Genomic DNA, 17812 nt, shown 5'->3' on the forward strand with positions numbered 1-17812 from the left:
TCCCCCCCCCACACACACACACACACACACACGCTTCCTGCAATTCATCTTAAACAGTTTCATTTCATACATAATATTTCAGTAGTGGCTTGTAATGAGTATGCAAAAATTGTATATATGTCTTTCTGCAGTTTTCAATTTGGCTTGTTGCAGAGCATGCACGGAAGGACGGCTTCCTTTACCTCCATTGTCTTCACTTTTTAAACGTACGTAAAAGCCTGCTCACAAAAATGACCAAAAACCAAAAGGAGAGCGCTGTACCTTTGCAGGCCTTCCTGTGTGAGATGGGTTTGGACAGGTCCCTGTAGTAGCCCTCCTTGCAGTAGTGGCAGTGGCGGCCCGCCGTGTTGTGGCGACAGTTGAGGCAGACCCCTCCGCTCTTCCTCCCCGACAGCTTGTACAGCTCCATGTTGAAGCGACACCTTCGGGCATGAAGGTTGCAGTTGCAGGCTGTGGAAGGGAAACAAAACGGGATGCGAAAAGTTTCAATATGAATAGGCAACAGCAGAATTTATCACAGGTGTCCACAATAAGAGTATCTAATAGTTGGTACATGATGACCACATTTAACTCAACCACTCAATCTTGTTTGAGCAATTCACTGAGAGGCATGAGGTGAGGAGTGTAGTATATTTACTTTATTGTATTTACATTTACTGCTAAATCAATCTTCTACAGTACACTTCGGAGTCAATCATTATACTTTTTACTGCATGTATCTGATAACTTTAGTTTCTAGTTACTTTGCAAAGTTAGATCAATTATACAATGTATATTCAACAAGTACATTACGATGCACATTATAGGACTTTACTGATCTCTGGGGGAAACTAAAATTGACCCCCCACCTGCTGCAACATTAAATGGATGAATGTGTTTACACATGAATGCATCAATAATTAGAATCAATTAATACAACAGTACACATTATTCTGAAATTAGTACATTTACTTTTGAACTTTAAGTGCATTTTTGTACATTTTCTTAAGCACATTTTTGAATCCAGGATTTTTACTTGTAGAGTTTCTACACATTGGCAGTGATATTTATGAATGAAGTAACAGATGGGGAACATCTTCCACTGCTTATGTCACCATATGTTGTTTTTTTTCCCCACTGTAAATTCTGCTCCTTATTACTAAACTGAATTGACATTGAATGAAAAAGACTGATCTCGTGTTTAATAATGACCTCTGCAGTAGAAGTCACCTGAAATACTGTGAGTAAATTATCCAACATAACACGTACACCTTTTTAAAAGTTGGTGTGTGATCACTTTCAGTCGTGATGCTGTTGATTTTACTTATGAGAGTTGTGCTAAAAAGAACTTACAGTGAAGCAGAACTTTTCTATGGTTACCTCGTGTTTTAATTTCTCTGCCCTGTGCACCATTTAATAATGGCAGATGAACTATTGATCATTTTAAAGAACAACCGCCAGCTGAAATATTTTAAGTATTTTTTGCGGTTGCAGTATGCTATTGTCATTATTTGGTTTGTGTTTACAAGATTGAAAACAGGCTTAATGCAGAACCACCAGCAAACACTGAGGAAAGGCATGATCATTTGAAACTTTCTGATAATAAGGTCACACACTGCAGCCTTTTCTCACCCCTTCATTTCTTAACCATACCCTAGCTGTCTCTTACTCAAACGCCTCTCTGCTCCTGAGCTTCCCTTTTACTTCTCCCTCCTCAGGGTCCTCGCCTGCTCTCCAGAGTCCATACTGTACTTAACAGAAAGTGGAGGCCTGGCATTACCATTCCCCCGAGCGCGCGCGAGACCCCTCACTGCCGCATGTTTACTGATGAGTACAGTTGCCAGAGCTGAGTTTAATTAGCCGGCTGATGTTTATTCATGACCCTCTCGCAGCAGAGTGAGGCAGACGCGCTCAACTTCATTAAAGCCGACGCCGTCCGAGACACCGGTAACTCCACCAGCACCGCCGACACCTTCATGCATTATTAACAGCAACACTTCTGAAACTGTTTTTTGGCCTGATGTGTGGAGGTGCATACTGTACTGTACTGTGTGTGTGTGTGTGTGTGTGTGTGTGTGTGTGTGTGTGTGTGTGTGTGTGTGTGTGTGTGTGTGTGTGTGTGTGTGTGTGTGTGTGTGTGTGTGTGTGTGTGTGTGTGTGTGTGTGTGTGTGTGCGCGCGCGTGTGTTGTCTGAGCTTTTCCCTGGTTCATCTGCCCATGTTTTGTGCACCAACCCTTCAGTCTTTTTAGCATCTGCCCATCATAGGGGCAGATTTTCTTTTACCTCCCCTTGTATCCCTCAGCCTGACTTCTCTTGGCGTGTGCGTTAGTGTGTATTTTATAGTGTGGGCTTCTTGTCTGTTTTGGGACCCCCGAGACTCCTTCTCTCCCCTCCAAGGACCTAATTACAATATCCTTTCTAGAATACACATACAGTATGAAGGAGCCCGCACGCACACGCACACACACACACACACACACACACACACACACACAGACACACACTAGAAAACCTGTGCCTTATCAGCAGTGACTTGGCTGTCCTGCAGAGGGGTTTAATTAGCGATATGTCTCTCTGCTCGTTCTCCCTCCCGACGGCCGAGTGTTGGTGCAGAGCCTCGTGTGTAATGACTCTGATTGGCCCATGAGATAATAGCTATTTTTAAATACCACGAGACCACAAAGATGATGATATTAATTTGAAAAGGTCATTTTAATCTTGTGTCCTTGAAATAATTTTTTTCCCTTAAAGTGACACAGATCAGATTTCTTCATTGTTGTCGTAAGCGAGATTTACACCTTTGCATGACTCATGTCGTTTGCCTTTCAGACAGCAGAGCACATTCTCCCTGGCTTCACTGGGAAACCCCCCGCGGCCCCACTGATAGCCGCAACCCGGTATTTCAACCTTCAGTTATAGAGATGAAAGTGTATAAAACCTTCTTTCATAGGTAGTTTGTGATTAAATATCGCATTCATCTTTGCCACAGAGGTCGTAAATCAACACAAGGAATTGAACGTGTCCCTGTTTAGACAACTGTCAAACGATCTGTGTCAGTGTGTTGCGGAAAAAACTCGAGCCGGCTGTCAGGCCAGGCTCTGTCATCCCAGCTCCGGGGCCTCGGCCGGTGAAAGCCATCCGTGAGCTCGCCTGCGGGTAACAAGGATCACTATATAGAGGATTAAAGCCGGTGGTGGATCAGTGCACGGCCTCAGACCTGCAGTCGTGTCTCTGTTACACTACAAAGATTAGTTCACACCCACCTAGAATGAAGACAGGGGGAATTCTAGCCCACCGGACTACACGGCCCCGGTGAGAATAATGCTGTCGCCCCGGAAGGCATGTCGGTCATTGTGGAGACCTGGATGTGAAGGCGTGGGGCAGGAGGCCACGTTGTGTTTTGAAGGCAGGATATTGTCTCAGATAATGGAGACGAGTGAGAAACACTTTATCTAAACTCACTGACACTGGGCATGATGTAAGCGTGTTCACACAATAGCCCTCACACCGTCTGCAGTGCGGAAACAACAGGAGACTGCGTTATTGTTGGCACATTGCCCACAGACTGTTTTGAAAATGATATCATCACATCAAATTAAGGCACATTTGATTAAAAACAAACAAGATTAGTAAGGCGATATGTGATTTGTCTGCAATGAGCCTCTCAGCTTTACGGCGCAGTAAAACACCCGCTTGTCATCCGGACGTCAGTGTTCTCCATTCGTGGTGAGTGAGCGGTTTCCTTTTCATCAAACAAAGCAAGCAAATAATTAACTTGTGTTTAAAGATAATTATAATGTCAGTCATTTTTCAACCACCCATGTCACACAGGACTCTTTGCTCTTTGCTTTTGCCAATTCTTTAATTTGCTGTGTGTTTTTTAGATTCAGCCAAAACCATTTCATCTCACAAATCTAATTCAAATTGTGTAATTTTGCGCAGGATTAAAAAGATATTTAAACTAAATGTTACTCGTCAGGATGCAGAAGAAACACGGATTCAGCACAATGTTTTAATTCCGGTTTGAAAATGCCCGGGCTGCAACTAGTACAACTCCTCCAAAATTGCTGCGCACACACACATAAGGATGGACCGCGCACACACACACACACACACACACACACACACACACACACACACACACACACACACACACACACACACACACACACACACACACACACACACACACACACACACACACATACAAACACTCACACATGCCTCACACCTGCTCTTCATAACTAGCAGGATTCAGGGTGTCCGTCCTTCAGTAGAGACACAAAATCTGAGGTTTGATCTTAATCTTAATCTTTGTGTTAATAGGAGAACAAATAATGACATTATATGACGACTTATAATAACAGCACATCAGGAGAAAAAAACACAACACCATATCCAGCACAATTTGAAAAGCGTTGTAAATCTATACCAATTGTGAATTTCTATGTGATTATTGTTTCCTTATTAGACACCCTGAAATGTTTGGCCCGTTTTCAACCCAGTGAACTGCTTCAGGCCGGATCAGTGAGCCGGGGGCCGCCTGTTAACTGCCCCCAGGTGAGCAGTAAAAACAAGTGTGAAGGGATACCGTTAAAACAAGTGTAATTGAATTAGTGGGATGAAGCTGAGCGTGGCCCCCTGTAATGTGGACCACAGCTGACTGAAATGAAAAGAGGCTGCGTTTGGCTTCTTGCGTCTGTTGGAAAACACCTCCAACTGCAGAATTTAACAGGGAACTGATTTGTTTATCGGGTGTTGCCGTACAGCCTCGGAAACACGGCGGCCTCGGCGCTGTGTCGGAGTGTGTTTTGGAAGGTTGGCCTAATTAGTTTCTTTGAGTGGTTCCCAGCTCCCATCAACTGACCTCAGCCTCGCAGCGGCACAGGGGCGGCCTTCCCTCAGCTCATTAGAGGAAAAATTCAACCGACGGAGCTGGAGGTTGAGGTTAAGCCCAGCCGACCCACGATAAGCCTGGTAATTGAGCAATGTCGGTCACAGCCTCCATTTGCTCTAAAGAGACACTTGAGCAACTGATCTCTGCCACTTTCACTCCAAATCCACATGCTGGATTTGTTCGAGCTGCCGGCTCTTCACTTCCCTGATTATGAAGACACAGATACAAAAAAAGGAGCTTTAGAATTGATCTAGAAAAGGCCTTTTGTACATCTTCTACAACAGCAGGCCGTATATCGAACCACCCCGGTGACAAATGACCGTCGCCATCAACGTTTTCATCAAATAGAGATTTCCTGTATTGTTTTTTTTGGTGAGGTCAGTGGGGGTCACAAACTCTGACAAAGAGTCTGTCATTTTCCCCAAACTCTCAGGAGATTTCCCCTCCCTGCTGCCGTCCCCTCCAGCGCTCACCCAAACAGGACAGAATATACCAGAACCCAACACCGCCGCCTGCGAGCGGGGGACCGGCCTTCTGTCTCCCACTTTTAAACAAACACCACGGGGAGTCTACGCAACAAGAGATTACCGATGCCCCCCCCCAACAAAAAGAGTAGTCAGATTAACTTCCACACAGCGACAAGAGAAAATGAAAAAATATTGGGGGTCACCTGCCTTTACTATGTTTGGGGTTGTAGAGAGTTTGGCGAGAGAGAAAGAAAGTTTTTTAAGTCGTGTATGTTTGACTTATTTCTGCAAATAAACTGTGCCGCAAAATCTGGAAGAACTTGACACTCTCTACCCTCTACTGTACGCTGCATCTAACCGATGATGGCAGTCGCCGAGGCATCGCTCTTTCCTTCTTCGTCACACAGAGACAAACGCACATAGACACTAGATCTGGATGCACAGTGCCTGTGTGCCGGGAAGGTTTGAACACTGGTTCACCTGTGTCCCCACATCCCCACATTTCAGAGGTCCAGCGTGTGAACGACTGATGTGTAACTGTCATGCATGTGACACACACAGGCACAAAGCACGAACGCCATGACGGCAACTCAAGGAAATAACTGTTTTTTTGGATCAGTATTTCTTTTTCTTTTCCACAGTCACCATAGTCCAACAAGGTAAAGCCCGTTCATAAGTCTGCCGCACAAATCTAAATAATATAAAAGAAATTCTTTTAAATGTTAATCAAAACATGACAGGAGTGTATGTATATGGCACCTAAGATATAAAATGCATATGTACAAATATCCCTCCAGTAGCTAGACCGTATCAGATCATCAAAAGTACAAGTACCCGTGAGTGTAGTTTGATCTAACTATAAATGGAGAGATCTCTGTCTGTCTGAATTTCAATTTTTCTCGATAACTGCACATGTGGTAATCTTCAAATTTGACAGGTGTATCGCCGAGGACCCTGGGAAGAGCTGTATCGACTGGGAAGTCAGACGAGCATGGATGAGTGATTCTCGAGAAAGCTTCAATCATCTATTTTCTACTTGACGTGAAGAAAAAGGTGGGACACTCATTACGTCATGCCTGAAAAAACAACTGAGTGGATAAGTTCTCTCCATGCTAATAAAGAACAGCAAACATTGCATTTCATATCACAGGGATTAATTACGTGAGACAAAGTCAGCCGTGCACACATTAACACTCAGCGTGACGCTGATGTTGACAGGGTTTCCCACGTCAACTGCTGTCGAAGCCACAGTTGGTTGCACGACTGTTCGGCACACGAGAAGCGCATGAGGGGATTTAATAATTTGCAGATCTGGATTTTGATCTGGTCTCAAATTTCACACGTATAGTCTGTTAAGTCTGTACGTTTACACATATTATCAGCTTCACGTGGTTAGGTATCAGTGGTAAACAATGAATACATGACTATTGTTCATATTTCCCCATGTTTATATTGCATATTTACCTATTACTTGTTCATATTTTTATACATAGTAATAACATATGTTTATATTATTGCTTTTTACACCTTATCTCCTGTGACTGATGATTCAATATGATATCATTAGAATGATGATACTTTGGGTAAATAAAAAATATATACATTTTTCTGACATTTTTTCATTAAAAAAAGAAATAAAAGAGAGTATATACTCCCAACTCAGGGGTCACAGTAATAATTACAGTGAAGCTAATGTAAGATATGATCAATCACTGTCAGAATGGAATAGCATGAAATAGATATAGTCAAGCACCTCAAATGTACTTACTTATACTCCACCATTGAATTATGACAAAATAATAATAGATAATAATAATAATAATAATAATAGACTGAATGGCGGAAAACGAGAGCTCAAATATTTATGTATCTATGCTGAGTATAAACAGACGGCAGCTGGAAACATGTTACTGTAAGTACAAGGACGTCCTATTTTATCCTTTCATGTCTGGCATTTTCTCCTCGAGAGCCGGCGTCGCAAACAATCGCTCTGAAGACAGATTAATTCCCTGTTGATATTTTCCCAGGGAGGAGTGATTTGCCTCCAATTCGACGGAAGGTCGGACCACACGAATGAAGAGAATGTTTTTCATCGACGACGGCGTTTCACTATAATCACACCTCACTGATAATGACTGTTTCTACCAAAACAGATGAAGAATTTCACTTAAAAAAAAGCCTCTATAATGACAGTCCAACCAAAACATCGCATGATGTCAAATTACAGAAATGTTTATATAGACTCTGTTACCAAGTAAAGTTTACTAAATATTTTATTAGTTACATACCAAATAATAAATCTGTTTCGTGGCAACAATTAACTCAATTGCATCCTGCTTCAGTGTTCAACTGTAACCTCTTGAAAAATTAAAACAATACTTGCTTTATATTTTCTGTTGATCCAGACACCAGCGTGATACGGACGGGAATTTCCAAATAATTTATTATTTCCAAAGAGCTAAATGAAGGCGTTTGAGGGACTGTGATGACAGATGAAACTCTCGCTGGATACAATTGTGGATTTCTATTCATTTCATTTCATTTGCCATTACCAGCACTTTTCTTTTTAAACAAGCAAATTATTTCTTAATTTCATCAAGTGTTGACACACAATAGATAACTGCTGAACAAAAGGATAAACACACATTTTTTTTACATGTATAAACTGCGAATGATACACCAGGAAGTTGGTGCATGTTTTTTTTTAATCAATATACAATCCTCCTTGTTTTGAAATCCTGCATCAAGTGCCATATTTTCACCATACTTGTCTTATTTGGACTCACAGTAACGTAAAATAACTGTCTTATTGACAACGCTAATAAAACTTGTGTCATGCCCGAAAACCAAAAACCATCACTGCTAATTTCGACGTTTTCAGACGCTTTGGCGCGATCAAACCAGTAGTGTGATTGTCTACAATACGATGAAGCGACGGTATAAAAGGAATTCATTTTTGAAAAACGTCAAAAACAACTTTCAGTGGAAAAACTAAACCTACCCCTTCAGGTTCAATTCGATTTCTTTAGGCAAATTTGTGTGTGTGTGTGTGTGTGTGTGTGTGTGTGTGTGTGTGTGTGTGTGTGTGTGTGTGTGTGTGTGTGTGTGTGTGTGTGTGTGTGTGTGTGTGTGTGTGTGTACTGGGGAGCACCCTGGGAATGCTATAAAACTCCGGGGTGATGGAGCGAGGGTGTAAGCGAGTGGGAAGGGGGAAGGCAAAACAGGATGAGGCGCCCACTGCAGAGATTATGTCAGGCTAATTTAATTCATTTATTGCAGCCAATTAGCTGCGGCACTTTAGCCCCCTGTGAGCCCCCTAGCCCTCTTCACTCCCTCTCTAATGACCCCATCTCGACTCGGGATCTCAGCTGCCCCCATAGAAGGCCATGCTTCACGCCCGCTGTATTTTTAATAAGGAGCTTGTCTCGTAGACACAGGGATGACAAGGAGAGTGAGAAAGAATGAACTGAATTAAGAGAGGGGGGGGGGATAGATGAAGATGAAAAGATGAAATGGACAGAGGGAGGGAAAGAGATCGGTCTCCCGCTTGTTATATCCCAAGCTTGACTCCAGGAGACTAATTGAGATCAAGTCATAGAGAATATTTATCAGAGGTTTATCAAAGGCAGATTAAACATGCAGCCTGCAGACTGATTTCCACTGGACAGATTCCATTTGCAGTAAAGCAGCCTTTACTGTCTTGTCTGACTCCCCCCCCCCACATATCATTCGTGCTGTTTATTTATCCCCCCTCTCAATATTTCATAATTTAACACTCGGATGTTTTCACATATTTTGGCAATTTATGCAGTTCCCAGTGCCCGCGAGCAGAGCCGCCGGTGCACGTTCTGTCAGCGGGTGATAAAACGTAGTCGGAATTTCCGACCCGAGGCAATTAAAGCGCTGTGAGAACCGCCGTGGCTCGGTGCGAGCGGGGATCTCTCATGAAGCTATTAGCAACGGAGCCAAGGTTAATGTTAAGAGTTGGATTTACAGTAGACCGCAAAGCAAATACCATCAGAGCGGGACACGACTCCATTTCTAAACAGTCACATCTCAGCGCAGTGTGTCTAAACTATGAGAAAACATAAGATCCACAAGTTCCATGAAGATCCGTTCCATTTAGTGTAGCCATGATGGTTGTATTTAGGAGATTGGAGACCTGGTGTTGTTATTCTACTGATTATTTATCCCTATGTATCTTTTTGTATACTTTTTTTGACAAGATAATAAAAACACTTTATATATTTTTATATTGTGATTGTTATCTGCTCCAATATATATTTCCGACTGTGAGCTCAGAAAAATACTCACTTTTGTATGTTTAAACTAAAGCAAATACATCACTAAGCACATATTCTACTCTTGATTTGGCCTTCGATATACACAAAACTTGGATTTTACATCCACAAATTAAATTTCCAAATGTTGCCAGGGAATAGCGTGTATTCCCAGGTGCCTCCTTGTCATGCGATCAATTTCTGAGACTCTAAGCTTGCTGGTGTCCAATTGTGCTATTTTCTGCTGTGACAATCACAGAAATCCACATGATGGAAAGGTGGCATAATGTAACGCTGCTGGCTTTAGTATCGATCTATTAGAGGAGATAAGTCACAAATGCACAATATTCTTTTGTACCGTCTTTGTGTTTTAGCATGACCTGCAAACTTTTCAATAAAACAAAACAAAACACAACTCTGACTGAGAGCCTTTGACATATTAACACCGTATTAAATTCATACCGTGCAGTTGTGCACACACCACCTTACAAGACTGCAGCGGCCTCCAGCAGCAGGCGGAGGCTGCTCCATGCTGAGTTAAATGGCCCATATATTCACCCTCTGTCCTCGTGTGGGGGCTAATAAGGCCTTTCCCTTTTTCAAGAGTCTAACTAGCCACACGGAGGCAAAACAACAAAGAAAGGCCTAATGGCCTCCAATTTCCCGCATTAGTGCCCATTTAATGGCTGACCTGCCCTCTCGTTAGGCCGCGCAGCATGGGAGCACTTCTCAGCCTTGGTACACACACACGCGCGCACACACGCGCACACACACACACACACACACACACGCACGCATGCACACACGCACACGCACAATACTTCAGCCCTCCACAGGCACACTGCCTTGGGCCCCTGCAACACTTCCACCCCACGCTGAGAGTGCATAATAGGCCAGTTTGTAAAAGGGCTGGCCTGTGATCAGTGGTGCATCCATTTGCTGAGTAATCAAGGGTCCTTTGTATGAGTGGTGTGTGTAGAGCAGTGTGTGTGTGTGTGTGTGTGTGTGTGTGTGTGTGTGTGTGTGTGTGTGTGTGTGTGAGAAGGTGTGCGTTTGTTGTGGAAAAAAAAAAGGGGGCACTTGTGTGAGGGGAGAAGAGGAGAGATTCTCTCTGCCCATCTGTCTTTATTTGTGCGCCCATCGCTCCCGAAGCTGACATGTAGCGCTGGAATAAAGGGGGAGCCACGGAGGGGCCGACGAGGACGCGTCATGTGTATGTCAGCTATGCCATAAAAATGCCATGGGTGGAGGATGACATTGGCAGGTCCTATTCAGGGCTGGAGCGCTGAAAGAGTCTTTAGGGTGAATAAAGATTCCTTAGGCCTGTCAGGTCCCCATAGCTCCCCGCTGAACAATACCCACTAAGAGCAGCTGTCTTAATAGCGCGAGGGACTGACAGCTTGAGGGGCAATGTGAGCAGCATCTGCACAAACTTTCCAGACAATGCTGCGCTGTTTGATAACATAATACGACCTAACAGGGTAGTGTGGTGTTTGCCAGGGAGTGCAGACGGTGGATGCGGCCTGTACGTTTCTATTACACATGCGTCTTTAAGAGACCCTGACCTGACAATGTTGGCAGAGCTGCATCACCTAGATTTCCAGCAAACCCTGTGTGTGAACGGATGTAGCGGCGCGACGGCAAAAAGATACTGATTGGAACTAATTGGATTTACAGTTTCCTGCGGCGGAAGGACCCAAAAACTCTCCTGTTTTCACTTATGAGAGCAGTTGAGTTTTAATGGCAGAGCTCGAAGTGGGAATGCTGTACAAATGTATTGTGTTTGACTGATGGAGCAATGTTTCCTTTACAAAGTAAGGGCGGATTACTGACGCAAGTGGCCGACGTTTCTTCCTGCCGTCGGTGTCTGATCTGATAATCGCAGTGCGAACCATCGGACACTTGTGAACTATTTCAGACTTGGCTCCTCCTCCTCCTCAATTATTAGCGTAAACCAATTGTGCAATGGTTTTCACCCGCCGCGCAGCGCCCTGCCATCACACTGGCTGATGGCAGCTATAATAACCTTCCTCCACAGACTTTGCTCTCTATTGTTTTACATCCAGCCATCACCTAACCCCGTCTAACAGATCTCCAAATCTACCCAAAACAAGGGCTCTCCCTGCTCATGTCAGACACCACCTCCAGTCTATTTACCCAGCGAGTTTGGTTTCTATGGGACTAGCGGATCCACAGTGTTTTGGGTTCACATAACTTCTGGCAGGTCGTCGTGTGCGTTGCTGGCCCCGAGGCTGGCAGGGATGGGCCAGCGCTGTCAGCGCGAGACAATGAGACGGAGCTCGCACTGAGCTAATTCACGCTCCTGCGTAGCTGTGATTCATACTAATCCCGCAGCCTCTGCAATTAAGGCAATCACTCCGCTCCAACAACGCAAAGTAAAGATTTTAAACCCGGCAATATTTGAAGAGAATGCAGTCGGCCAACACTGATTGGCGGCTGTGAGCTGAGAAAATAAACAGCGTTTGAAGATTAGATGATCAGAAGATTAGATGAGTCTCTTCGTCCCCTTGGGCAGGAAAAGGCAGAGAGTGTTTCCTCCTTTGCCACTCTCAGAGAGACAAAGGGAAGACACTGGATATCTTCATCAGCCATCATAATGGCTCATCTTTTTCTTTCTTGCTTGCTTGTTTTTTCTCCTTCACTTTCTCTACCTTCAGTATGTGAATAGGAGCCCTGTGGGAGAGGGCACTCCCTACCTTGCCTTGGTAAGTGTTTCCATATTGAACTGACTCAGCCTTGAGGGTAAGCAGATGAGTCCAGGATTAGGGAAGAGACAGAAATGCTCACTTGGATTTATTTCAACGTTTATGGTTTCCACTCCCTAATAAAATGCACTTTGCATAAGTCAATCTGGATACATTTTTTCTTGGAGGTGTCTACGATATGATGGAAATAATTGATACACAGAGCTATCAACTGTGCACCCCACTGAATGTGTATTCTTGACAAAGCACTTGGAAAGGATATTACCACTCAGAAGCTTTTGATCGCATTGCATGATCTTCAACAGCAGATGAAGCTGCCTTGCTGTCTTGCAAATCTACAGTAGATATTTCCATTTCAATTTTTTTACTGAGCCCTTCCAGGACTTCTCAACCACGCTGTCCTTTTTCTATATTGATTTAAAACAGCGTGCTCAGAACGAAAGAAAGTCAACGCTGCAACTTTTGCTGTCTGATCGAAGAATTCTTGGTGATGCTCGTGAGCAGAGCAGTTCACCCCACTGGGCTGTAAATCAAATCCATGTTATTGTAGGCTCATTAGCACCCACAGCACCGTGGCCGTGTTAAGCAGGTGGGAAGCCTTTGACCTTCACACACACACCCCATACATTCCTTTTTCAAGTCCCCATTACCGAGGTACCGCTCCCCCGAAATAGGCCATGACCCTCCGCCTCTTTTTCCCTTTTCCTCCAGGAGAAACGGGGCCTTCCCTGCTGCAGATGTCATTAGTGAGTGGTACTCTGTTGACCGTTGACACAAATTTCTCTGAAGCCATGAAAAAGGCGAGAGGAGAGGAGAAAAACACAAGTTGAGCTAGTGACAAAGTGGAATGGAGGAGTGGCGAGATGGAACGGAAAAGAAATAAATCTCAACGTGACAGAAAAAAGAGAAAGACGCAGCTCGTCCTCCTGCCCTAATCTTTCACTCCCCTCTGCGTCCGTCCCTCCTGGTGGAACTCACTATGAATTTCACTATACCTGACCTTTTTGTAGCTATGTTCCAATCTGTCACTTGCTATTAACACTGTCGGGAGGCAGATTTGGCTAAAGACCAGGTCGCAATAAAAAAAAGAAAAGAAAACATCTCCGTTTGAGTTCTGTGACTTTCCTTATGGAAAGGGTCTTTTTAAGTGGCAGTATGCAGTCGTCCTATCACACGTGCTTGCTCATGCATGACTTGACTGACTCCAAACTGTCCTGATGAATGACAGACTTCCAATCACACACAAGACACAAGCTGGCAGGAATCAGAAACTGACCTATACAAAATGAAAACCAGAGGAGGATTTAATCTAGAAACTAATATATTTATATAAATTATACATAATACGGAGCATTCCCTTCTTCACATGCTGCTATAGGAGGCAAAATGTACAGTACGTTAAAGCTCCTATAGGACGGGGTTTGTACAGCCACAGCACACGCGTGTTAAATCCGTAAAAAGCTGTCCTTGGATAAATAGGTTACTGTGCACTTCATGGGAGCAGTGTGTGATTATCCAGCTACGGCATAAGTCAGAGTGTAAACAGACGGTGAGGCTGGGTTGTCAGTGTGTGCAATCAGAGAGACATTTAAACTGTGTCAGCCAAGATGAATCAGAACCTGCAGGGTCACTAATCATCTCGGTGCATATCGCACTTCTTCTGAATCTGAATCCCTTAAAGGCAGACTTTGTGTGTGTGTGTGTGTGTGTGTGTGTGTGTATATGAATGCATACAATGTACATTTTTGATTTCTTGCCACCAAGTCAAGCACAGTCTCCAAACGGAGGGAGTGAGCAGGAAGCTGCTGGGAGCCATGAATCTAAAACCCCACTGCACAGCTCCTTCACGTCTTGTGACACATTTATTCTCCTCTTTTCATTTTCCCCTCCTCCTTATATTGTCCACTCTCATCCATTTTTTTTTTCTTTTTTCACTGCAAATCTCAGACTTTAACCTGAAAACCTCAGCGTCCCGCGCAGGGAGAAATCGGCTTACTTGCTCCACTCATGTTCTGGACGGGCTACAGTTGCTCTGGGTCACAAATGGAGTGTGTGTGCCTGCAGCCGGCACCGCTTCTGACACGGCTCAGACGATTTTTCTTGGAAGAGGCAGCACAGAGTGGAGCTGCATGTGGAGAGATGAGCTCACCCAAAAAAACAGATTTTGCCAGGCCGCGGCAGAAAAAGCTGATATATATATATATACAGGATACGGCACCGGTGAACAAGATGACCCGTGCCCATCGTTACCAGGAGAAGCACGAGTCACATCCAGTGACTGACAAGATGAACTCACCTACATGCTGCGGGACGTGATTAATGATAACTCACAGAGCAATGAGCTGCGATATTAAACCTTGATCATAATCTCTTACGATCTCCCAGACGCACTCGTGAAGTGTAGACTTTAATCATGAGCGCAATATAAACACGGCGGCCTTGTGAAACTCTGTGGGAAAGTGAGTGTGCGCTCAGTTCCAGAGAGCGCTGGGGTGCAAAGAGGCCAAATAATGAAACACGTTTCCAAGACGAGCAGAGGATCAAAAGGATCAAAAATGTGGCGAGAGTTTGTGCATGCATATGCATCACTCTTATGGAACGTGTTGTCTTTGGGCTCCGAAGAGAAGTCAGCTCTGCCATTTTCAGACTCAGCTATCGTGAGTCATAATCCAATACCATCACTAATACAATCTGCAAAATGCAAATCAAACAGCGGTGGTTTTCCAGAGCAGCCCACGGTCGCTCACCACAGATGCTGCGGCTCCGTCAGGCTTAGCAGTAATAGGTTCACTGTCCAGTCTCAATGTCCTCATACTAGTCATTTAAATCACTTTACAACCGCAGGGGTGACACGATGCGGTTTGGCAGGAACAGTTATGATGTGTGGTTGTATTTACAGTTCAATTACAACAAGGCAAGACAGTACAGTGGGTGGAGGTCTGCGTTCTTATTGCAACCAAATATTAAACAGGTGGTATTATGAAAGGTTTCTTTTAGATGCAAAACTGTATATATGTCATCCAAAAAAAAGTTAAAAACTGGTGTTGTTTGATTTCCAGATCTGGTACCAAGTGAATTAATTACAATGGCCTGTCTCCTCTCGTTATAAAAATTACAGATTTTAAAACAAATCTAAATGTTTTTACCTTAACTCAGCTGGTTCTTGTTCATTTGAATTAGAAGAGTTAACATTCAATTCATAGTTCTGTCTGTAAGGAAAGATCCAATGATCAATGTCCTTTTAATCGGACTGAATCTGCAAAAGAATATTGATATTAAGAATTCTATTTTATATCATCAATGATTTATCTCGTCAATAATAAAAGCAGAAGAAAAAGGGACAAATTTATTTCCCCGAGATTAATAAAGTCATCCATCTATCCATCTATCTATCTATATTTATCTATCTATATTTATCTATCTAAAGTAAAAAATAAAACACAGTATGCAATACTTTACATGAGTTTCAGTTGTTCTTCTGTGATATGTGAGAAGGGAATCACATTGTGACTTTGTTGTTATTTGGTCGTTATCACCTTGCCTTTATTTACTACCATATGCTCAACGTATCTAATTCAAAAATCAGACTCTGCCGAGTAACGTTTTGGTGGGATTCATCTGTTAGTGTGCAGACGAGCGCGTGCAGCCGTCCTGCGGCAGCTGCAGCGGACGGGGCTCAGTGTGAGACGGTGCTGTGGCAGCTGGTTTGGTCCTCGCAGATTGTTTCTGACACTGATGGAGCGGTGATGTTTTTACTGTACTGCGCTCCTCTGCAGTGGCACCGTGCCTACTGCTCAGTGCGAGTTAGGCCTTCGTGCACACAAGAAAAGCATGTACTCTGGTGTGTTTACCCACACTTACATATATATATATATATATATATATATATATATATATATATCCATGGCTCTGGTTGCAGTGTTGGAACAGTAGCGCTTCAAGGTTGATTTTTTTTTTCCTTCTTCTTGAGGAAACGGCTTTCTAGCAAAACTCACAGCAATTCATATCTTCTGTAACCAAAGGTGACACTTCTGACTCGGGCAGGAAGGATACAGTTGGGGAAGTGGAGATGGAGGAAAAGAGACCCCTCTGATCCCGAAACCCAAAACCTCATTGTAATTTAGTCATCGGCAGAAGGCAATTAGTGGGGGGAGGACTGGTCTTTGCCAGAGCAAGCAAACGGCTCGGACACGCACTGAATGGACGCACAATTCTGCCGCACTAATAATCTGACAGGAGACAACGGTTGTTATTCTTCAGATAATAGCAAGTGCGAGTGGAAACTCTGAAAGAAAGTAAAAAGGCAGATTAACAGCACTTTCTGAATGAAAAGACTCGTCTAACAGGGAGGGAAAAGGGGCCGAGGATTTATTGCCGCAGCCTCTCACGTAGAAGATTAAACGAAGGAGTACTCGCAATTTGTCTTTCGCTTCATTTCAAATTCTTTAGGATTTATTCAGACAAGGCTAGGCCAAAAGTTCAAACCCTTTTGTGGACGGGAGCTGCAGTCGAACGTTGCAGATCTACGACACACACTCCTGGGTGAGGAGGAGGCGGCGGCGGCGGCATGGCGCTGCAGCTGATCGTTGCGGTGCGCTGTATGATAACTGAATTAAGACTGACACAGTCTGTGAGGTCAAGGCGATTGAAAGTTAAAAAAGATTAGTTAAAAAAATATCTTTGCCGCTGCACTCAAGTCGTCTAGGAACATCATTTCTAGGGGATTCAACAGTTTAACAGATTAGCAGTCTGAGGGTGCTGCGACTAAAGAGACTATCTTTTTTTTTTGGTGTCAACCCTCGCAGGTTTCCATCCACATCCTGCGACTGTTCTGAGCTCACTGGCCGAAGAACACTGTGCTTTTCAGAGAAACGTAAGTGCTTGTGTAATTTACGTCAGGAATAATATGACCCCCGCTGTGTTATTGATCCTGTAGATATTGCTTTATATTTTCTCTGGCGGGAGACTGACTCTCGGTCGCAGGATGATTGCGGCGCTCGGTGAGCCAGGAAAATGGACTGTAATTATCAAATAGGCCACTTAAACTTAATCTAATGAAAATGACTTCAGAAAATACTTTGACCCACTTGGTGCAGGTTTTTCTTTTTCTTCTCTTTTTTTGCCTTAACACCTTGCAGCTGATTTTATGAAGCAGTGAAACCCCAGCGGAGGGCTGTTCCAAAACTTTTGATATGGAGCGACTCGGTCGTGTTGCCAGGATTTATCTGGGTTTTTTTTCATGGTTCCACGTTTCAAAAGAACTTGTTTCAAATATCTTTGCCCATCTGTACACCTCTCCTGTCCACACATCTACAAGTTGCCCATTGTACTGAAATATAAAATGTTGTGTCTAATAATGAATAGAGGAGAGGTGTCATTTCCGATGAGGTCACTGGCCGAGACAGCAACCCAAACACTAGCGACTGTTTTTCTTTGACCGCAGAATCCCTCTCTTGTGTTTC

General features: G+C 43.7%; 1 protein-coding gene across 2 annotated transcripts in view; it reads right to left on the minus strand.

The window, feature by feature from the left end:
- ntn1a (netrin 1a) overlaps positions 1 to 17812 on the minus strand; it is a 59583-nt gene that overhangs the window by 26005 nt on the left and 15766 nt on the right. For both annotated transcript variants that reach the window (XM_035636312.2, XM_035636311.2), the window contains exon 3: positions 262 to 450. In XM_035636312.2, coding sequence (XP_035492205.1) covers positions 262 to 450 — 189 coding nt within the window. The remainder of the gene's footprint in view (positions 1 to 261; positions 451 to 17812) is intronic.

The sequence above is a fragment of the Scophthalmus maximus genome, chromosome 8, assembly GCF_022379125.1.
Source record: "Scophthalmus maximus strain ysfricsl-2021 chromosome 8, ASM2237912v1, whole genome shotgun sequence".
In the NCBI taxonomy this organism is placed as follows: domain Eukaryota; kingdom Metazoa; phylum Chordata; class Actinopteri; order Pleuronectiformes; family Scophthalmidae; genus Scophthalmus; species Scophthalmus maximus.